This window comes from Saimiri boliviensis, chromosome 8 (genome assembly GCF_048565385.1).
Source record: "Saimiri boliviensis isolate mSaiBol1 chromosome 8, mSaiBol1.pri, whole genome shotgun sequence".
Lineage (NCBI taxonomy): Eukaryota > Metazoa > Chordata > Mammalia > Primates > Cebidae > Saimiri > Saimiri boliviensis.
The window spans coordinates 19,158,512-19,181,307 of NC_133456.1; the positions used below are offsets into that span (position 1 = coordinate 19,158,512).

The following is a 22,796-nucleotide window of genomic DNA, read 5'->3' on the forward strand; positions in this document are numbered from 1 at the left end:
GGCGGGGGTGGGCCCTGGATGGTTCTGGATGTTGGGGTCCTCTGGAGGTGGCAGGGCCTGGCCTCTCGGGGTTTGTGGCCCCGGGCTTCCTTCCCCTGGGGAACCTGGGTAGGAAATACCCCATCCTGGTGATCTGCCCCTTCCTCTCATTGTGAAGTTGCCTGGCCAGGAGGGGTGCCTCACGAAGCACTCCTGTGTGTGGCTACCCAGGGTCCCCTGTGTCCCTGCTCTGAGCAAAGCAAGCCGATCCCTCTCCTCATGCTCAATGGGCTGTGCACTGCCAGCCCCCAGACAGCCAGGCACCGCATCTCCAGCACCTGGCCAAGGGCCGCACACCTTGTGGTGCAGTGCCTGTCTGCTAAACGCGTGTACAGATGGAAGAATGACCCAGATCTGAAAAGATGGCAGTCTCAGGGCCTGGGAGGAGGCTCCAGGGTTGAGGGATAGAGCTCTGCCTACAGAGGCAGCAGGAGGCACCCAGGACCTTCTTCCCAGGAGCCTCCTGGGGCCCTCCAGGTCACCTGCACCCACCCCACTTGTCCATTCTGAAGCCCCAGGACCCCACCAAGGGGCTAACTGGTAATGAAGCCATAGTAGTGTGATTAACCTCAAGGGAAGGGGGTGACAATGGGGCAGAGTGGGGAACATCTGTGGCCCAGGAGGGTGTCCCACACCTGAAGAGGCGTGAAGTGATGGTGATGGAATAACAGGCAGCGGTGCTGGTATTTAGGGCCAGGAGGGTGCACCTCTAAGGGCCCTTTTCCCACCACCCAAACCTCCTCCTACTGTGCTGTCGGGCAGGACACAGACCCTACACCGCAGCCCAGGGCCCACTGGCTGACGGTCCCTTCCCTGGGTAACTGGCAGGGCAGGAGTGGGTGTAGAGCCACACTGGACACCTCTCTGAGAACCTTAGCAGCTAGAACTGAGGGTCTTTGAGCCCTCTGCTGGGGTTCTGAGGAGCCCCTGAAGTCTCCTCTTCCCAGAGGCCCCTGGGCAGCTCCCAGCCCTCTGTGAACTCAGACTGAGAGGAGGCTGTCACTTAGAGGGGCTGAAAGCTCCCTCCCTGCACCTCTTCCTGCTCTAGGGCTCTTGGAACAAGGCAGCCTGCTTGGCACTGGAAAATAAAGACCCCCCCACCAAGCCCTTTCCTCAGTGCCAGCAGAGGCTTCTCTGTCCACATCACACACTCTTAGGCTCAGCTCTGCACAAGGACAGGCTTCCATCGGCCCCTGGGGAAGCTCCTGCAACACCCCCACCTCAGGCCTGGGCACTCCTTGGCATGAGGCTGGGGTATTCTCCACTCCCAAGATCCGGAAGTGTGGAGGCAGGGCTGTGGCCTGGCTCAGGCCAAGTGGTGGGGGGAAGCCCATTCAGTACATCCTGGCTGGTGGCCGTGGGAAAGTTACTTTCCCAGCCTCTGTCTCCCCAGTTCCAGATCCAAAAGCGGGGCTGTTGTGAGGATTACATGAGATGACCCACGCAGTGGCCTTCACTGCGTGGGGCACACAGAAGTGTCAGCTTGTGCGATGGTCATTATCATATTGTCATAGGCCTGGTCACCCTGTATTCCTGCCTGGTCTCCTCTCTGTGGCCTTCCAGTCAGTGTGGTTCCCTGACCTGGGCAAGGTTGGCACCGCTGAGGGGCTATAGCCTGTGCTTGGGGACCCCCTGAACAGGCCCCACCTACTTGCTCTGAAAACAGAAACTAGGGGGTGTGGGCAACCAGGGGCTGAAAGCTAGGGCTCTGGCCCGAGGCGGGACATCGTGACCACAGCAGTCCTCCTCCCTGACTACAGGGCCTCTGGGGCCTCCTCTGCATCTGGCCTGAGTCTCCAGGCAGAGAAGCAAATGAGGAAAGAGCTGAACGGGCACTAGAGATCAGGCCAGTGTTTCTAGCTGCAGATGGTGAGCTATTCATGGGGGCCAAATCAATTTCATGGGTCATGACAAGTGTCAGGAACAAAAAGGATTAGAATAGAATACAATAGAAAATAGCGGGTACTGTTTGTGTTCTATCTCTGTATATACCGGATATACATTTTTTCATTTATTTATATCCGAAAGAAAAGTTTATCTGGGAGCAGTGGTCCGTGCTTGTAATTCTGGCACTTTGGGAGGCCGAGGCAGGTGGATCACCTGGGTCAGGAGATCAAGACCAGCCTGGCTAACATGGTGAAAACCTGTTTCTACTAAAAAAAAAAAAAAAAAAATTAGGCCGGGCGAGGTGGCTCAAGCCTGTAATCCCAGCACTTTGGGAGGCCGAGGCAGGTGGATCACGAGATCGAGAGATCGAGACCATCCTGGTCAACATGGTGAAACCCTGTGTCTACCAAAAATACAAAAAATTAGCTGGGCATGGTGGCACGTGCCTGTAATCCCAGCTACTCGGGGGTCTGAGGCAGGAGAATTGCCTGAACCCAGGAGGCGGAGGTTGCAGTGAGCCGAGATCATGCCATTGCACTCCAGCCTGGGTAATGAGAGCGAAACTCTGTCTCAAAAAATAAACATAAAAATAAAAAATAAAAAAAATTAGCCAGGTGTGGTAGCATGTGCCTGTAATCCCAGCTACTCAGGAGGCTGAGGCAGGAGAATTGCTTGAACCCGGGAGGCAGAGGTTGCAGTGATCCAAGATCGCATCATTGCACTCCAGCTTGGGCAACAAGAACAAAACTCCATCTCAAAACAAACAAAAAAAGTTTTTGTGTACTAGATTGTGATTGGTATCAAATATATTTCCGAGTGCATGGTGTTGTCAAAAATGTTGAACTTCCCTATGAAAATACCAATGACATTCTTTACAGAATTAGCAAAAACAATCCTAAATTTTGTATGGAACCACAAAAGACCCTGAATAACTAAAGCAATCCTAAGCAAAAAGAACAAAGATAGAGGCATAGAAACTGACACACAGCCCAATGATACAGAATAGAAAACCCAGAAATTAACCAACGTTTTTACAGTCAGCTAATTTTTGACAAAGTTTCCAAGAACACTCATTGGAAAGAGTGATCTCTTCTTCAAGGGATGCTGCTGGGAAGGCTGGATGTCCAAGGGCCGAATGAACTGGGCCGCCATCCCTCACCCTACACAGGGATCAACTCAAAATGGATCAGGGCCCTAAATGTAGGGCCCAAGACAATAAAACTGTTGAAGAGAATATAGGCAAAACACTTCAGGACATTGGTCTGGGAAAAGATTTTATGAAAAGACCTTGAAGGCACAGGCAAGAAAAGCAATAATAAGCAAATGGAATTATATAAAACAGAAAAGTTTCTGCACAGCAAAGAAAACAATAGACAGAGTGAAATGACAACAGCCTCTGGGGGGAATGAGAAAAAATATTTGCAAACTACTCATCCAACAGGGGATTAATATCCAGAATATACATGCAACGGAAATGTCGCAACAGCAGAAACCATCCAACTTAAAAATGGGCAAATGACAGGAACAGACGTTTCTCAAAAGACATACAAAATGCCAGCAGGCATCACTAATCATCAGGGAAATGCAAATCAAAGCCACAGTGAGGTATCAGCTCACCCCAGTTAGGGTGTCTGTTATCAGAAAGATAAAAAATAACAAAGGCTAGTGAGGATGAGTAAAGGAAACTCTTCCACACTGTTGGTGGGAACATAAACCCCTACAGCCACTATGGAAAACAGTATGGACATCCCTCCACAAACTACAAATCAATCTGTTTAATACCATATGGTCCAGCAATCCCACCACTGGGAATTTGTCCAAAGGAAAGGAAATCAGCCTATGGAAAGGGATGTCTGCACTCCCATGTTCATCGCAGCACTGGTGACAATAGCAAGGATATGGAATCAGCTCAGGTGTCCAACAACAGAGGGATGGATAAAGAAAATGTGGTATACATGCACCATGGAATACTATTCAGCCATTAAAAAGAATGAAATCCTGTCACTGGCAGCAACATGGATGGAACTGGAGGACATTGTGTTATATGCAATAAGCCGGGCACAGAAAATCAAACACCATATGTCCCACTCATATGTGGAAGGTAAAAAAAGTTGATCTTGGCCAGGTGTGGTGGCTCATGCCTGTAATCCCAGCACTTTGGGAGGCTGAGGTGGGCAGATCATGAGGTCAGAAGTTTGAGACCAGCCTAGCCAACATAGTAAAACCCATCTTTACTAAAAATACAAAAATCAGCCAGGCATGGTGGCGCATGCCTGTAATCCCAGCCACTTGGGAGGCTGAGGCAGGAGAATTGCTTGAAATCAGGAGGCGGAGGTTGCAGTGAGCTGAGATTTCACCACTGCATTCCAGCCTAGGTGACAGAGTGAGACTCCATCTCAAAAAAAAAAAAAAAGTTGATCTCACAGAAGTGAAAAGTAAAACAGAGGATACTGGAGACTGGGAAGGGTGAGGGAAGGGAGAAATAGGGAGTTTTTTGTTTTTTTGTGTGTGTTTTTTTTTTGAGACAGAGTCTTACTCTGTCACCCAGGCTGGAGTAGAATGGCGTGATCGTGGCTCACTGTAACCTCTGCCTCCTAGGTCCAAGCGAGTCTCCTGCCTCAGCCTCCTGAGTAGCTGGGATTACAGGTGTGTGCCACTATGCCCAGCTAATTTTTTTGTACTTTTAGTAGAAATGGGTTTCACCACATTGGCCAGGCTGGTCTTGAACTTCTGACCTCAAGTGATCCACCCGCCTTGGCTTCCCAAAGTGCTGGGATTACAGGCGTGAACCACTGTGCCTGGCCAGGAGAGATGTGTTAAGGATATAAAATAAGATGCAGGAGGAATAAGTTCCAGTGTTCTATGGCACTGTAGGATGACTAGAGTTAACCTAATACATAGTTTCAAATAGGTCGGAAGATATTGCATTTTCTCAACACAGATAAATGAGCAATGTTTGAGATGACGGTATGCTAATTATTATTCTGCTCTGATCACCATGTATTCCATGTATCAAAATATCACTATGTATCTCATGAATATGCATAATTGTTATTTGTCTATTTAGAAAAATTAGGAAAAGAGAGAAAAAAAAGCAGAACAAGAATCCATACCCACCCTCTATTGTACAAGGGAAAGCTGAGATTTAGAAAGGGGAGGGGGCTTGCCCCATGCTCCAGGGTGTCAGTGCCCAGCTGGGCCAGCACTCTTTCTGCTCCCTGCCCACCTGCTCAGCAAGGAGCTCCCAGGGTCCCCAGGGGACATACCCCTCTCTGCCTGTTCCCTGGGGCGGAGTTCGTTCCTCCCCACCTTCCTCCCAAGTCTGTGGGTTTGTTGCCGGAGACAGTCTTCCCCAGGCAGCAGGGGGCGTGGGTAGGAAGAACTACCCAGGCACTGCCACCACCTGCCCACCTGGCCCAAGCTGCCCCTCCCCGGGCAGGCGAGACCCCCACCTGGATCTGCTCCATGCAGTGCTGAGGGGACTCAGCTGACACGCACTGGATCTCCGGCCTGAGCTGCCGCCGGCTGAAGGCCACAGCCATGTCTCCACATTTCTGGATCTCGGGAGTGGAGAGCACACACCAGCGCAGGTAGAGAGGCAGCCCTGGTGTGCGGCAAGCCAGCGGTCACTGCCAGGCCACGACCGCCAGGGAAGAGCTTGGAGTCAGACCCAAGGGAAATTCTGGGCCTTTCTCCTGTCAGCTGTGTGGCTGGGATAATTTATTTAACCATCCGATCCTGCTTCCTCATACAGAAAAGGGGCAACTGTACCTCTTACACCAGGCTGTGAGGCCTGAGGAAGACCATGGCTGTCATGGATCTAACTCAGTGTCTGGCACCCATTTCCCTGGCTACAGGTGGAAGATACATGGGATGCGGGCTAAAGGCAAGCAGCTGACTTGGAGACTATTGCAATAGTCCAGGCAGAAGACAATGCCTGAGCCAGGGCTGTAGCCATGGGGTGGAGACGGGGAGTAGCCGTGAGAGGTTGAAGAACTGACAGGACACCCTGGCTCCTGGACAGAGGGGCGGGGAGACCCTTCTCAAGACAGATTCTGATGGCCTGGATCCCGCATGGATCCCACCCCGCTGCGGCCTGGTGGGGCTTCTGAAACAGGCCATGCAGCTAAAGAGATGCTTCTTCCCCAAAGCCCCAGAGGCAGGCAGATGGAGACGACAGGTTCCCGCAGAGGCTGAGAGGCACATCCCAGGCCTCCCTGGTGACCATCTTCCCCCAGCCACTTTCCCAGGGAGCCTCGCCATGCCCACGGTCACGCTGGGCTGGAGCTGGCAGCAGCCAGGACAGCTGGACTTACGGTTGGGGTCACAGAGCAGACCCTTCATGGCGTGCAGGTACTCGTGGCCCAGCCACGCCTCGTAGGTCTGCGTGGCGATGGGCACAAGCTCGGAGGTGGAGTCCTTGAACAGCAGATTCTTCTGGCCGTAGGCCTCAGAGCTGAACATCTGGAAGCTGCTGTCCTCGTGGCTGAACAGACGCTGTGTGTCAAGGGGTGGGTTACAGGGTGGTGAGGGTGCTGACAGGCCACATCCTTTCCTCCCATTTCAGCCACCACCTCCTTTTCCCTGACCTCAGACCAGGTGCCCACTCTGAGGGCCAGGGGAGGCTTCCCTCCGTCTTCTGCAGCACCTCCCCCGATCCGCCGTCCCCTTCCCCTGGGCCTGCCAGCTCTGGGTCTGTGCTGAGTTCATTCGGCATCATCACATTCAGCTGTTTGGACACTTGACTGTGGCCAAGGGTGGGAGGGTCCTGAGGACACGCCATGGGGCTGGCAATAGCGGCCTGGGTGGGGCAAGACTGAGCCCGGGGCAGCAGCAATCAGGAACATATGGCTGTCATAAGCAGTGGTTTTAGCAAAACCTTATTCACCACATTTAGTTAACGGTGTGCTCTGAAAGGCACTGGTTTTGTCACTTTTGCTCATATGTTCTTGTTTTGGCTTTTAGAGACGCAAGTACCAGGAGCTTCCTCTGAGGGTGCCGAAGTCTCTGGGTCCCCCTCTCGTGGCCAGCCCTCCTCCCGGTCAGCCAGAGCAGTGGGTTCCTTACTCTGACCTGACCCGAGGCTGGGGTCCATCCCAAGGACAGTCTCTGGGTCCTGCCCCTCCTGGTCCCACCCTGGTGAGCAGCCACAAGGCCCAGCACCACGCGGGAAGCTGTGCGGGGACCAGGGGACCCTCAGCCCACCTGGCCTTCATTGAGCAGCCGGAAGATGAGGCCCCCATCTGTGTCAGCCCGGACCACCACGGCGTGAGCAGGCACCCGGGCCAGGTGGCACTGCCTCCACTCAGTGACATCGGCCCAGCTGCCATCCCGGCACAGCAGCTTGAAGTCCTGTGACAGCAGGGCCTGGCCCCAGGAGGGCAGCGTCTTCCCTGGGAAGAAGGAAGCCTGGGCTGAGCCAGCTCCTAAAGGGGTTGTGGTGGGTGGCAGGGAAGGCCCAGGAGAAGAATTCTGGGGGATGGCTGGGTGTCGTGGACATGAGAACCCAGCGCTCAGAAGGTGGCAGAGCTTAGTGGCTGCACCTAACTCCAGGTATCTATGCAGAATATCTCGTTCCTCCCATTTTTTAGCTCTCACCAATTTCTGTTGCTAAAATGTACTGGAGGTATCTGACAGTAATACAATACTTAGAAATAGGACTACCTATTAAAGATAAAAGGGGTAAGAAAATAAGAAAGGCTTTGGATGAGAGAGACAAATGTGCCAAGCGTCTAGGATGGCTCAAGGCTGCCATGAGGCACTACACTTGGCTCTGAGCAGTGGTGACGGGTCCGGGCTCAGGGAGCAGCGGCCGTGGTGGAAACACACCCCGACAGAAGCGGAACTCCTTAACTCCAACTATTCATATTTCGATGGATTTCTTTCAAGTCCTTTTTCTATTTTATTTCCTGTCTTTTGACCACTTTTAACCTGGCTAAGGACATCGTTGACCCGCAATTCTCATCCTACTTGGTAGAGAATTTTTCCACAGTATTGGAAACTTTCCATAAACTCACTTATTTCTCAACAGAAAAGAAAATTTAAAAGAGTAACTATTAACACCAAATGGGGATACTGAGAAGATGAATATTAAGGACTATAATTAAACCACAGATGGTCCTACATAACAAGATTTTTATGACTTTAAATTAAGACAAGGAGGAAAAAACCTCTACAAGGAAATAGGCAGAAAAAAAAAGATAATTTGTATCGTCATGAAAGCTTTCGCTGTGAAGCTATTATCAAACAAAACCTAAAACCCACAACAGAGTAATAGTCTGGAAAAACTCCATAAAGGTTATTTTTAATGGCCACATGGTAGTTTACAGCACTCTTAATTATTCAGTGCAACTCTCCCCACGCTTCCCAATTTTCCTCTGTTTTTAGGCTGCTGCAAAACCTTTGGTTAGATCTCTGGGGTATCATTTGCCTTCACACAGACAAATGCATCATTTAGGTACTTCCATCAGCCACTCCCACTTCTCATCAGCCAAGAACAATGACAGTCACTTATGCCAATTCTACTCCTTTGCTCTTATCAATCTTTTTGTATAAAGTTGATTAAAAATTACTTCCTTAGATTTCCTTAGATTACCATAAAAACTTTGAGGCCTGGAGCAGTGGCTCACCTGACAGGACACCATGGCTCCCAGCACTTTGGGAGGCCAAGGTGGGCAGATCATGAGGTCAGAAGTTCAAGACCAGCCTGACCAACATAGTGAAACCCTGTTTCTACTAAAAAAACAAAAACAAAAACAAACAAACAAAAAAACCCCAACAACAAAATAGCCAGGCGTGGTGGCGGGCGCCTGTAGTCTCAGCTACTTGGGAGGCTAAGGCAGGAGAATCGCTTGAACCCGGGAGGCGGAGGTTTCAGTGAGCCGAGATCGTGCCACTGCACTCCAGCTTGGGCGACACAGCAAGACTCTATCTGAAAAAAAATAATAATAAAAGGCTGGGTACAGTGGCTCACACCTGTAATCCCAGCACTTTGGAAGCCTGAGATGGGTAGATCACGAGGTCAAGAGATCAATACCATCCTGGCCAATATGGTGAAACCCCATCTCTACTAAAAATACAAAAATTAGCTGGACATGGTGATGCACACCTGTAGTACCAGCTACTCGGGAGGCTGAGGCAGGAGAATCACTTGAACCTGGGAGGTGGAGGTTGCAGTGAGCCGAGATAGCACCACTGCACTCCAGCCTCGTGACAGAGCAAGACTCTATCTCATTAAAAAACAAACAAACAAACAAACAAACAAAACTTTGAAAAAGCTTCCAGATGCATGCCTGTAATCCCAGCTACTCAGGAGGCTGAGATGCAAGGATCAATTGAGGCAGGGGGTTTGAGACCAGCCTGGGCAACAAAGTGAGAGCCCATCTTAAAAAAACCCCAAGTTTGAAAAAGCTGATTTATATCCCTACTCTTTGCCCATCTTCCAAATTCTCCTTTGTCTGACTCATCTTGGGGCCTGTGAACAGGGGCCCCTTTTCATAGGACCGCCCAGCACCGGCACACATCATCCTGCATGCTCGGTGTGTGCAGGTGACTTGTTTTCCTCCTTCTCAGATCTGGCCCATGTTTGCCTTCATGATGGACCACGTGACGGACTTTCTGATTTAAAAGGCAATGATTAATAACAGCGAAAAATGACAATGACTTATTTTTTTTTAAGCCAATCCTCAGACATTCTGGCAGAGGCAAAACTACAGACAGAACAGTCCGTTTGCTGCCCGCTGGCAGGTGGCAGGGGTATAAGGAACAGGGGTCTGAGGAACTTCTGGGCTGAAGGGTCTGCAAGATCTCGATCATGATGGTGGTTATACAACCGTATGTATTTGGCAAAACTCATAGAACTATACTTCAAAAGGAACAAATTTTGCTGCATGTAAATTATATCTCAATTTAAAAAAAGAAACAATCTTCAGGCAAATCTAAATTGAGGGACATTCTATAAAATAACTGGCCTGTTGCTTCAAAATGCCAATGTCATAAAAAACAAAGACTGAGAAATTGTTCCAAGATAAAGGAGACTCAAGAGATCTAACATCGGAAGCCATGTGTGATGAGAGTGTAGGTTCTGGTCAGAAAAAAAGGGTATGGAGGACAGAACTGGGACAGTTAGTGAATCTGCAATATCGACTGTAGATTAGATAACAGGATTGTATCAAAGTTGCATCTCCTAATTTTGATTACGGTGGCTAGGTATACATCTCCTTGTCATAGGAGATACATACTGAAGTATTCAAGGGGTATGACATCGGCAGATGTGCTCTCAGATGGGTCAGAACACACACACATACATACGCACATACATCGAATGTAGAAAAACGCTAATTAGTTAGAATTTGATGAAGAATAGATGGGAGTTCTTTGAATTCTTCTTGTAACTTTTCCAAAACTCAATTCTTTCAAAATTAAAAAAACTTAAATGACAATGATATGGCTCAATATATAACACCAACCTATATCTGCAGCCAGACCTTCTCAGGGATGAGGGACTGATTCTCCAGGCAAGGGCAGAAAAATGCCAGGAAGGGCTAGTAGGGGAGATCCAGTGCAAAGGTTTGCAAAGTCTTTAAAAAATCAGGCCCCCGTCTTCAGAGGGAAACCGAAGCCAATGCCATATTCAAATCAGCAGAGCAGAGCTGCCCGCTGGGCCCCCTCTCCGGCCCTGTCAGCAGTGGGCAGTCCATTGACCATTGGTGAGACTGGCCTCTGCTCTTTGGCAGCCGGGAGTGCTGAGGTTCAGAGACAGTGGAACTTGTCCACGGTCACCCAGAGACTCAGAGCAGCACTGAACTAGGGCGTTTGATCCCAACTCTGCCATCTAGGGGTCCTGCCCCAGGCGGGCCTGGCCTGACACCCTGTCCTTCGGCCCATGCCTCTCCCTGCCCCACTCACCGTCAGTGTTCTCCAGCACCGTGCTGTGCTTCACAAATGCCACGTCCCCCGCCCCTTCTGCCAGGCACCTGCGGAGGAGAAGCTGTGAGCCTGGATGGGTCTGAGCCCCTGGCCCCTGCCCGTCTTCCACCTCTGGAGGCCTGGCTTGGGCAGTAAGGGGTGGCCATGGTGGGCATGGGTTTTCCAGTCATTCGGTCTGGGTTCCAGCTCCCTGGCTGGTTGGCTGTGTGGCTTTGTCAAATTGTGGCCCCTTCCTAGCCCCTATCACCTGTAAGGTGGGGGTGGGAAAGCAGCTCCCACAGGGCTGCCTGAGGATGAGACGTTCTTTATAACCCAGTAGAGACCCTCTACAGCCTAGCTCAGGCCTGTATGGAGCAGGTACTCCCATGGCAGCTGCTATCATATCAGCAGCCTTGACTCTCAGGGGTTGGTTTCATATGTGCTTGTTTTCATTGTTTTGTTTTTAGAGATAGGGTCTCACTGTGTTGCCCAGGCTGGAGTGCAGTGGCGAAATCACAGCTCACTGCAGCTTTGACCTCTTGGGCTCAAGTGATCATCCTGCCTCTGCCTCCAAAGTAGGTGGGACGACAGGTGTGTACCACCATGCTGGGCTAATTTTCAGGGTGTTTTGAAGCGCATTCTGCTCTGAGGCCGGGGATTGGACTAGAAGGCCTTTTCATGCCATACCACAGAATCCTGAGTGGGAAAGACCATTGACTTTTACGTGCTGTCTTGATGTCACTGCCCAGTGTTGGAGGCAGGTTGGCTCTGGGCAAAGGGGCTGCTTGGGTCCCCACGCACTGAAAATGTGCAGGGATTAGAGCAGGTCAGGGAGGGGTGACATCAGGAGAGGGCTCTGAGGCTCCAGGAGAGTCAGAGATAAGGGGTGCATGCCAAGGGCATGGGGCAGTGGAGGGGCAAGGGTCTTCTGCTCAGAGGTGCTGAGGACTGTTTATCTCTCTAAGCCAAACACTGCATCCACTCAGATCACATCTGGAGCATGGGGCGCCAGCAGGCTTCCCCGCTGCAGGTGGGAATGTGAGGTAGCTAAAGGACCCGGGATGCTTCCTTTCCAGTCCTGGGGAGCACGTTTCCTCCTCTGCAGGAATTGGACCACAAGCTGGTAGAGACTCCCTTCTGTATCCACGAAAGGATTACCCAAAGTGCCAGCCTCAACCAGTGGCAGAGACAGCCCGTCCCCAAGTGTCAAGACACACTCCCCCACCCCCTCTCCCTGCTGGTCTGAGAATGGGGACGTGGGAGTGGCCAAAAGGCCGTTTTTTCCATTTTCTTCTCTCTGAGCCCTCACTTCACTAAATATACCAAACATGTTGATTTTATGAGCAAATCCAGTTTGGCATATTCCAGCTGGATGTTTTTAAACTAACCAGGGCACAGAACTATATAAAGGGTGCTTTGATGAGACGCAGCCAACCCCGCCACTTCCCCCTCCGCGGCCCTCTCTGGGCAAAGGTGTTTTTCCCCAGCATCTGTGGCCTGAAGCGCCTCCGCCTGCGGGACTCAGTTCCTCCCTGCCCGTCGCCCCTCCCTGCCCCCGACTTTCACTCACCGGAAGGCCCCGCTATAGTCATAGTATCGCTCCAGGGGGCTCTTGTCACACACACCTTCCCCAGAGCTGTCTCCCCTGCAGAGGCGACACAGGGACTCAGAGTAACCGGTCTCTCCTGCCCCAGGGACGCAGCTGCCCCCAAAGTAGTTGCTGACAGCTGTGGGAAGGAGGTAGAGAGATCACTTAGCAGAACTTTCTTCAGAGCAAGCCAAGCTCCCAGGGTAAGCAGGGGGCCCGGGCCCTGCAGGGTCTCATCTGGACTCTGCTGAGAACGGTTCCATTTTCTAGCTTCGGTTTGAGCAAAACTGGGGAGCTGGACCCCACCGGTAACTCCCGAAGCAGGTCCACCAAGGCAGCGGTGAGCACTAGAGAGTGTTACTTACAAGTGGCTTGGAGGAATAAAAAATTACTCATAAACGACCACTCAGGGTAACTAAGTAACAGCTAGATGCTCTCCTTATCATAGACTTCACTTCCAAATCAGCAAAGTGTGATTAATGACAGGGGGGAGGCTGGGCATGGTGGCTCACGCCTATAATTCCAGCACTTTGGGAGGCCAAGGCAGGTGGATCACCTGAGGGCGGGAGTTCAAGACTGGCCTAGCCGTCTCTACTAAAAATACAAAAATCAGCCAGGTGTGGTGGTGCACCCCTGTAATCCCAGCTACTTGGGAGGCTGAGGCAGGAGAATAGCTTGAACCCAGGAGGCAGAGGTTGCAGTGAGCCAAGATCATGCCATTGCATTCCAGCCTGAGTGACAGAGTTAGACTCTGTCTCAAAAAAAAACAAAAAAAAGAGGGGAAATAAAGAATTACTGAAGGAGGATCATTCATTGAGAGACAACACTTCTTCCGGCACACGGAAGGAGGCAAACGCAGCGGTGGCTGGCCTCATAGGGAACGAGGTCAGGGTCCGCTGTCCTGCAGGGTTCTTCAGGCCCTGCCGGCACCAAAACTCACAAGTATTTATCCTGTGCTGTGCCAGGAGGCCCTCCGGCCGGCATCTGAGTCAGCTGGGCCACGCTCCTCACCAGCCAGACTGAGCTTTTCCGGGGTAAGCCCTCTTCCTGGTCTTTTTGTGTCCTCCCAGAGTGGATATTTAATAAATATGCCAAGGGACTGACGAGCCACCCACACCTGGCCACCAGCTGAGAGGGTGAGGCTTCCACCCTCTTGGGGGTGGTGTGGGTTTACACGGCTGGTTGGGCTGATGAGCCACTTGGGAGCTTTCTGGGTGCAATTCAGTGCCTTGCTTGGGTCCTGAAAAAACAGCCTTTCTGGTCCTGTAAAGCTGAGGACACGCTTCTAGACACAGTGGCCTGTGCTGCTTGATGCTGGTGGAAGGCACCTTGGAGGCTCACTGCCTCCCATTCATGGGTTGGGCCTGTGCCTGGCTATGTCGAGCAGGACACCACGATGGATGAGCAATAATTGTGCCCCACGGGGGCCAAGCAAGCAGGAAGTCAAGTGGTGGTGCACAGGGTTGGCGGCAGAGTGGCAGAGTGGGGCGGCCCGGAGGAGGCGGGGTGGCTGTGCCTTCCAGGGATGAAGGATGCGGTGAGGGCAGAGCGAGGCTACCCAGTGAAGGGACAAGCATGGGCCGAGGAAACGAGAGGGGAGGCCTGGGGACCCTCCTGTCCAGCCCAAAGCCCTCACCTTTGAGTACGTCGCAGCCCATCACTGAAAGGCGGCCACTCTCCACCAGGTAGCCCACGGGCACGTTCCAGCCCACTGTCCGATTGATGCCTGTGTGGCAGGACTTCACGCCTTTCAGAGTGTCGATGGTCACATGGGAGCTCCTCTTGACCACAGCCACGGCGTAATAGGAGGTACCAACCTCTAGGAGGGGAGGGGAGCCAGTGAGGGCAGCAGGGAGAAGCCTCAGGGAGGCTGCACCAGCACCCTGCCCGGGACAGCTGTGGGAGAGTGTGCATGGAGCATGGGCGTGCACGTGGACGTACGCATAGCGCTCTAGTCACAAGAGAGCAAGTGGGCTTAATCCACAGGTATGCGAGACCCTGCCCTTCAGCCTCTTGAGGTAGATACAGTCCTGAGATGCTGAGGTATTCATTGATTCCCACTTTCCTTCTCAAGCAGCTGGTGCTTAGCTGGGTCCACATTTGCTCACATCGGGGGAGTTCTTTAGCTGGACAGAAGGCAGAAGAAGCCAGCAAGTCTTCGCTTTCCAAAAGCCTAGGCCCCCAGAACTTGGAGAGTTTGAGGGAACGGTGTCGGGGTCATGGGAAGAAGAGTGGCTGGGAGGAGCAGGGGAGGGGCTTCCCCGATTAGGAGAGGCAATTTCCTGGTGCCGAGGGGGTTGGAGGAGAGTGAGACGGAGGCAGAGACAGAGAGACAGAGAACTAGCCATGTGGTCCCCAGTCACTGATGACCCTGAATGGCTGCAGGGTGCGTGTGGTGGGGCAGGGCTGTGCAGCCTTGCAAAACATTCCGCTGCGCCAAGGTGGTTCCAAGGGGCCATTCAGGCAAAACACAGACGACTCAGTTATGGTAACTGATGACCAGAGGGCCTCCCATCACATGAGCGCGCACACACACATGCATGCACACCGCACAAACTGCCCCGTGGTGTGGGAGGCCATGATCAGAATGCAGTTGAGTTCCAGAACATAAAGCCAGTGTTGGGCCGGGCACGGTGGCTCAAGCCTGTAATCCCAGCACTTTGGGAGGCTGCGGCGGGTGGATCACGAGGTCAAGAAATCGAGACCATCCTGGTCAACATGGTGAAACCCCGTCTCTACTAAAAATAAAAAAAGTCAGCTGGGCATGGTGGCGCGTGCCTGTAATCCCAGCTACTCAGGAGGCTGAGGCAGGAGAATTGCCTGAACCCAGGAGGCGGAGGTTGCGGTGAGCCGAGATCGTGCCATTGCACTCCAGCCTGGGTAACAAGGGCGAAACTCCGTCTCAAAAAAAAAAAAAAAAAAAAAAAAAAAAAGCCAGTGTTACTTCTTGTCCACCAGGGTCTGGCTCCAGCCAACCTAAGCAACTTTGTCTGGTACCAACCTCTGACTCACCCACCCTCTGTTTCTTTCCAATTCCTTGAATTGCCTGAGATGGTTGCCGAGCTCAGCTTACCCGTCACCTCCCCAGAGCACCGTCCTGCCTGCTCTATTTCCGGGGGTTTTCCTGCAGCCTGCGTTTTCTGTCCTGCCGTTTCCTTGTCCTCACAGCACCCACCACACGCTTCACTGTCTCGTTTTGGTTTGTTTACTCTGCTGTGTGAGGGCAGGAAGGAGGTCTCTGTTTACTGCTCCGTGGTCCTGAGCAGCGGGCAGCAGGTGCTCAGTACAAGGTGTGGAGTTAATGAAAGAGGAAGAGCTGCATGCGGCCGGGAGGCAGGGCTGTTTCGGGCTGACTGGTATGCAGGATTGGACTGTGCCATGTGGCATTTGACAATCACGAATTCAACAAGGAACCAGCCAGTGCCTTCTCCAAGCGAGATGCTGTGTGGAGTTGCAGAGGGTAGACACGGGAGAACTGGCCCTCCTCAGGGGACTAACGTGACTGAGCAGGCAGAGGCTTGCCGAGGCCATGGGGGTACAGGAAAGAGAGGTTCTGCTCAAGGGTGGGAGGGGCTCAGGGAGCACCTCGGAGGAGGTGACGGTTGCGCCGGCCAAGCAGAGGTGGTGGGGGAGACACAGGAGCAGGCTGAGCTGGGGGCAGGTCCTGTGTGTGACGCGGGGACTGGGCAAAGGAACTCACACTTGCTAGCATCTACCACATGTCAGGTGGGCACACGGCCTGGCTCATTTAATCCGTGTGTCAGGGCAGCTGTTATTATCCCCATTTTACAGCCCGGGAAATGAGGTTGTCCAGGGTGACAGAAGTCATGGGAAGGGGAAGCCCTGGGTCTGCTGCGCTGTGCAGTTCCCAGGCAGCACCTCCCGACCCGGAGCCGTGCTTCCGACATGGAGGCCCTAAGCATGCAGGTGGCCCGGCCTCAAGGACACCTTGTCCACCTGAGGCAGTTACGTGAACAGCACCAGGCCTAGCGCTGCACCAGGCACAGGGGAGCCCTCAGTAAGAACAGGGAGTCTAGCAAAGGCTGGGGGGCAAAGGCCGGGGGGGGCTGCTGGGCTCCCTGAGGGGAGAGCAGACTCGGGCCAGCTCTCCACGTCCCGGGAGCTCCTCCTGTCCCTGGGGAATCTGAGAGGGACTTAGGGCGCCCTCAGGGCATTCGTCTGGCTGGGACTCCGAGACTGCTGTGTGGACAGGGCTGATGACCAGCTCAGGGCAGCAGGGTCAGGCCTGGACCAGCAAGGGCAGCCTGCCTCCGTCCGCCCCCTGCACCCTCCTACCCTGATCGTACACTTCGCCCGCCACGGGCTTCAGGCCATGCTCCTTTCCCGTCTCATAGATGGCTCCTCCATCCAGAGTGATGGCGTCAGCCTCCTGGGCCTGCAAGGAAATGTGGCTCAGCCAAACCTGTCCCAGCCAGCACACTCAGCAGGGAACTCGGGACACCTACCAGATGGCCTAGGGCCCCACCCCGAGCCCCGAGGGCTGTGCTGTCCTTCTCTTCTGGCCCAGGAGCCCAAGCGGGGCCCAGGGCTCTCCCTGCTTCCCAGGCCAAGGATTCACCTTGCTTTCCTAGTAATGTTATTTAAAAAATATTAATCATGGACTTTGCGGGGCTCAGATGCCATATTAAAAAAATCAAATAGTAGAAAACAGCACGCAGTGAAATGTGTCTCCCTCGATTTCTCTCCTCCTCCCCCCTGCCTCTACTGCTACCCTGGGTTTTCTAGCTTTTTTCCTCTAAGATGGTCTATGCGTGGGGTTTCCGCCCACACACGGTGGTGCCTGCCCCACAGCCTTGGCCCTGTGTGGGCCTATGACTGGATCAGGTCTTGGGGGCATAGTGGGGGCAGAGCTGGAATGAAAAACCAGCTTTCTGTGCGCCTGCCCCAAGGCCCGCCCCTCTTTTGTGGTGCCTCTGAAGATTGCCAGGGTCATTTAGCAGGTCTCCTGCTTCTCAGAGCTGCTTTCCTACCCCGTACTCACCCACCTGGGAGTCCAGCCCCTGCTCCTCCTTCCCCAGAAACCACACAAGCCCCCTCTGGAAAGCCCCATGGCAAAGTGAGCAAGTAGCCGCCTGGGGCCACTGAGGGGTCACTACCATCTGGGGGCCCCTTGGCAGGGGCCTCATGGAAGAGAAGCCTCTCAGACCCCTTTCCTTGCTGGCGCCCCTCTGAGCAGCAGCACTCCCAAGGCTCCCACCTCCTGGGCCCGGCCGAGACAAGCTGGCCTTGTTGCTGGGGAGACTTGGGAGGTCCTACTGGCTGGGCCTGGCAGGGCGAGGTTGGCCCTTCCCCGGTGAATGAGGCCGTTATGTGCTCCCTCCTGAGTCAGAGCCCTTTTGTCTGGCAGGGCGGAAGGGAGAGGACTCACCGCGATGAGCTGGATGCAGTGGTTGGCTGAGGTGCCCTGGACGCAGAGGAGGGAGGGCTGGATGCCCGCTTCCCTGAAGGCCTTGCTCATGTCGCTGCACTTCTGCTGCTCTGGGTTCGAGATAGTGCACCACCGCACCTCCATGCCACCAAGCACTGCGGGCAGGGGACTGTGAGGCCTGGCTCCCCCACCAGGCCCAGCCCTGGCCCACCATGGAGGGTGGCTCCAGCAGCTCTGTGTGGGCCCATCGGCCTGGAGAGCCAGTCCTCTAAAGCAGCCTGCCCTCCCACAGGGAGGCACCAGGCACCGACACTGGGAAACGGCTGGTATTCCTGTGCTCAGGGCCTCTCTGACCAGGGGCATGGCTGCTGGGAAATGGAATGGCTCAGAACCAGGCCGTTTACAGAGGAGCGGGAGGGTCTACAGGTTGCTTCTCAGCTTCCCCCACCTGGAGGGAGCACTGGCTGGGGAGCCTCGGCAGGCTCCGGAAATGGAAGCTCCTTCCCCTCTCCAGGCCTCCCAGAGAGGGCGCCCATGTGGGTTCCGTCACAGAGCAGTGTCCCTGGGCCTTCCTCATGAACTGGGTCATGAAAATGAGGTGAGGGGGCTGTGGGTGGGCTACTCTCCACGAGCCCTGCACCCTCAGGGAGCATCTGCGATTGTGCTGGCTGCAAACCCACCTTTGGAGGGCACAGTGCCAGGCCCTGCCAAGGGAAGACAGCAGACAGAGGGGAGGCTGAGGAACCATCAGGGTGGGTTCAAGTTCCTGCCCTCTAGCTGGTAACTTCAGGTAACTTATTTGCCTCTCTGAGCCTGCTTCATCTTCTGAGAAAGCAGATAAACCCACCCTCTGTGTTGAAAGTGAACCCATGTAGAGAGCCCGAGACACACAGAGCCTCAGTGGGGTTTTGCTTGTGCCTCAGGAGCTGAGCGGGTCAGAGTCCCCGAGAGCTCCCAGGCTAGGGGCCCAGGGGAAGGGGTGTGAGTCCCTTGGGGTTGATGACTTTCAGGCCTGAGCTCCTCTGCCATTCACCCTGTCCCAGCCAGCACTGCCAGAGGCCTGTGCTGGAGAGAAACGGATGACTCCCCACTCCCGGAAACCAGGTCACCCCCTCCTCTCCCCACTCTCAGCGGCACCCTAGAAAGTCGAACTGCCCCCCCCCCTCCCCAGCGCTCCAAGGCCCCTACCACCCATGCGGGAAACTGCAAAGTTCAGTGGCTTCACTGTTTGCATTGATGAGTGTGTCGCCAGCCACATCGGTGCTGTGACCTCCATCCCCTCAGCGGACGCCGCCCGCGATCCCTGCGAGCCTCTCCCCGAGGTCCCGTCTCCCGTCCCACCATCCTGGGCCCCCACTCCCCGGGGCACCGACACGAAGGGACCCAGCCTCCGTCCCACCTCCATCCGGCAAATGCAAGCCCTCCCAGGCAGTCTCCCGCGCCCCTCCTGGTCAGTCCCTCTGAATCGTCTCCTGCAGGGACTCGGGAGAAAGAGCTGCTTTGGCCCCGCAAAGTCTCCCTGGGTGCCCGCGACCGTCAGGAGGCGCCGCCCTCTGGGACCTCCTCTCCACTCTCCAAGGCCTCCCCACCACGTCCCAGACCGCGCTTTTCCTTGGCGCGTCCGAAGCCTCACGTTTTCCAGGCCCGGTTCAAGGCCGCCTCCTCCAAGAAGCCTTCCAGACCTCCCCGTCTGCCCGTCAGTGCTAGTTCCCTCCTCACTCGACCCCGAGCCCCGGCATCCCCTATCTCACGCCCCAGGGGCCTCGGCTCAGGCACATTTCCAGCCCCGCGACCTGCTCCCCCCGGCTGCAGAGCCCAGGACTCTGTGCACCCTGGGCTCTCCCAGCGGGGCCTCACCGGTGCGCAGAGCCACGAGCAGCCACAGGGCCGCGGTCGGGCCCCGCATGGCGCCGTCGGGGCTGGCTGGGGCCGGGCTGGGTCCAGGTCCGAGGAAGTCGGCAGCGGCCCGGCTTCCTCCCTGCTCCCTCCTCCCGCTGGTCCGAGCTCCTTAAGTGCGGCCGGGAGTGCCTGGGCGGAATCCACGCCCCTGGGGCGCAGGTCACCTCCCGCCGGCCCCGGACCCCACACCTGGGCTGACCCGACGCGCCTGGACCGGCCCTCTCGCGCCCCCTGCTGGAGTCCCGGCCTAACGCTCGGGCCCGGGCACAGCTGTTCGGAACTCTACCCTCCCCTCCTCTTGTCCTAGAAGGCTCCAAATGCCATGTCTCACGGGAGAGAGAAAAGCTTAGATGTGGAAGGAAGAAGAGGTCGGAATCCCAGGCCCTGAACTGGAGGAGAGCTGGATGGACAGCTCATTCAAGCAGCAGTTCCCTCCCAACACACCTGCACACAGGAGCCCAGGCCAACCTGCCCTGGCTGGGGAGGAGCTGGGCGGGGGCGTCTCCGGCCAGCCGATGCCTCTCCTCGGGCCTAGAGAAGGGAGGTGACTTGCCCGAGTCAGGTACCCAGTCAATGGAAGAGCCAGCTGACTCCACCCTGCTTTGGAAGGCGAGAAGAGGACCAGAGAGGAACTGGAGGAAGCAGAAAAGGAGAAAGAGGCAGAGACAGGGAGGAAGAGAGTGAAGGAGGTGAGGGAGGAAAAGGTGGGTTGACCGTATTTCTAGGACAGTGGTTCTCAAAGTGCGGTCCCTGGCCGGGCGCGGTGGCTCAAGCCTGTAATCCCAGCACTTTGGGAGGCCGAGGCGGGTGGATCACGAGGTCGAGAGATCGAGACCATCCTGGTCAACATGGTGAAACCCCGTCTCTACTAAAAATACAAAAAATTAGCTGGGCATGGTGGCGCGTGCCTGTAATCCCAGCTACTCAGGAGGCTGAGGCAGGAGAATTGCCCGAACCCAGGAGGCGGAGGTTGCGGTGAGCCGAGATCGCGCCATTGAACTCCAGCCTGGGTAACAAGAGCGGAACTCCGTCTCAAAAAAAAAAAAAAAAAAAAAAAAAAAAAAAAAAAAAAAAAGTGCGGTCCCTAGGCCAGCCACGTTAGCAGCACCCCGGAACTTGTTGGAAAAGCAAGTGCTCGGGCCCGACCCACTGAGTCAACAGCTCTGGGGGCGGGTCCCAAGATCTGTTTTTATTTTGGGGCACAGCAAATGTTGAGAACCCCGGTTCCAGGCAGACAAAAGCTGCACTCCTCGTGTGGTTGGGGATGTGGGGAATGCACTGAAGAAACTGTAGTCATCTGCCACCATTTAGGTCTCACCTTTTGTCCGAGCCCTTCGTGAGTGCTCAGAAATGACGGCTCTCTCTCTGACATAGGTAATTAAAACAGTGAGAAAGATCCCTCTGAGTCCGTCAGTCCTTGAGTTTGCTCTGTGCCCTGGGGAAGGAAGCCCTCCCTCCTACTGCGCCATGAAGCTACTGCTTATCGCACAGTGGATCGGGGTAGGAATATGGGCAACGATTTACTGACTGGGGGCAAGTTCCTTCCCCTCTCTGGGCTTATCAACCCCGTATGTAAAAGGTAGGTCATGACGGCTCTGACACGCCATACTGTTTCCTCTCCTGTCTGCTCTGGAGGACTCACGTGCTGTGGAAGCTGGGTCCACCCAGAAGCGGGGGTACTTCTTCCTAATTCGTACAAAGGTGCCAAAGGGACTAGCAGGTAGCCCTGCCAGAGGGGCTAACGGCTTGTCTAGAAGGTAGAATAAATAGAAGTTTTCTCAACAAGCCTCGCCCTCCTGACCACGAGGGTAGACTCATTTGGCACGCTCCAGGAGCCACCAGGTTACCGGCAGGATGTTTGTTGACTAAGTCCTTCCTCTGGCATCACTTCAAGTGATGTTGATAGGGAGTCAGGATGACCATAACCTAAGAAGTCTGGTGAGCTCTTTCACAATGAGGTTCTTCCCTTATCTCTTGGATATCATTCAACTGTGACTCATCAGTTAACTTGCTGTCGCTGGGTTCTAGGGACTTCTACGTTGGGTCCATTTGCCCAGTGTTAGCATGAACATGTATCACCTTTGTACAGTGGGGAACTCTGCCTCAGCTTGAGCCAGGATTCTGCCATTTCTGGTGTGCCAGAGAAATGGGTGGGACGTAATGGGAGCCTAATGAGCCAGCAATCGAATCCACAAACAGCCTTCTGGAGGAGCAGAAGCTGAGGTTACTTTGGTCCCCATTCTAGACTCATATTGAGGTTAGAGAGAGAGCATACAAACTAAAGGAACTGGTTTCACTGACACTTTGATAAGATTCTGGGGCCCAAGCAACTCTGCCTGGGACTCCCTGACCCTACCCCATACTGTGAAATACAAAGCACTCTTCTCCACTCTTGCCAAAGACACAGCTCTGGCTCTCCAACGATTCAGAAGCCTTGAGCTTGTCAGGGAGGTGAGGAACAGTAGATCCCATGGAGGGAATACACTACAGGCAGCCTCAGAGAGAGGCGGCCTTCGACAGGAGGCTGAGGAGGTCTGTCAGCAGGTATTGGCCAATGAGCCAGCAAAGGATGAACTCCTCTACCCAAAATCTTAGGAAAAAAATATTTTTTCCAAAAAATCATAATTGCTATTTGTCTATTTCTGTGGTCCACAATATCTTTGATTAAGATCAAGCCAAATAATTTTCATTCTGGGGAACTCTTGGAAGGGCTGGTGTGCCCGGAGAAAATTAGGATGTGAACATTTGCATTAGTGTGGCTTCAAAGGATATTACACTCTTGCTGACTGGTTAATAAATCTGAATTTGTATATTGAGAACAATGGCAGACATAGCGAGCAAATTTTAGAAATATAAGTGCTTCCCCCCCACCTTTACAGGAAAAGTATTTTTCCTATGAAGCTAGACTTAGGAGGAGTCCTGTTCATTTGGGCTACATGATGCTGTACATGCGGGATTTTCAAAGGCAGAGTCTATGTTTGATTGTTTCTGTGTTCAGCACAGGGCTTGAACATAAAGGAAGATTTCTAAGTGTGAACTATTATGTTTTAGGATGTTATTAACTATCATTGCTGGTGTCTGATGCTG

At 53.9% G+C, this 22,796-nt stretch overlaps 1 protein-coding gene across 1 annotated transcript in view; it reads right to left on the minus strand.

The window, feature by feature from the left end:
• The window catches only part of MELTF (melanotransferrin), a 29,197-nt gene extending 9,314 nt beyond the window's left edge, over window positions 1-19,883 (minus strand). Inside the window, exons 1-9 of the mRNA XM_039477672.2 lie at window positions 19,668-19,883; window positions 17,811-17,965; window positions 16,718-16,817; window positions 14,058-14,240; window positions 12,404-12,560; window positions 10,834-10,901; window positions 7,132-7,319; window positions 6,243-6,423; window positions 5,379-5,530 (exon numbers count right to left, since the gene is read on the minus strand). Coding sequence (XP_039333606.2) covers window positions 5,379-5,530; window positions 6,243-6,423; window positions 7,132-7,319; window positions 10,834-10,901; window positions 12,404-12,560; window positions 14,058-14,240; window positions 16,718-16,817; window positions 17,811-17,965; window positions 19,668-19,716 — 1,233 coding nt within the window. The 5' untranslated portion in view covers window positions 19,717-19,883. The remainder of the gene's footprint in view (window positions 1-5,378; window positions 5,531-6,242; window positions 6,424-7,131; window positions 7,320-10,833; window positions 10,902-12,403; window positions 12,561-14,057; window positions 14,241-16,717; window positions 16,818-17,810; window positions 17,966-19,667) is intronic.
• Window positions 19,884-22,796: the final 2,913 nt, after the last annotated feature.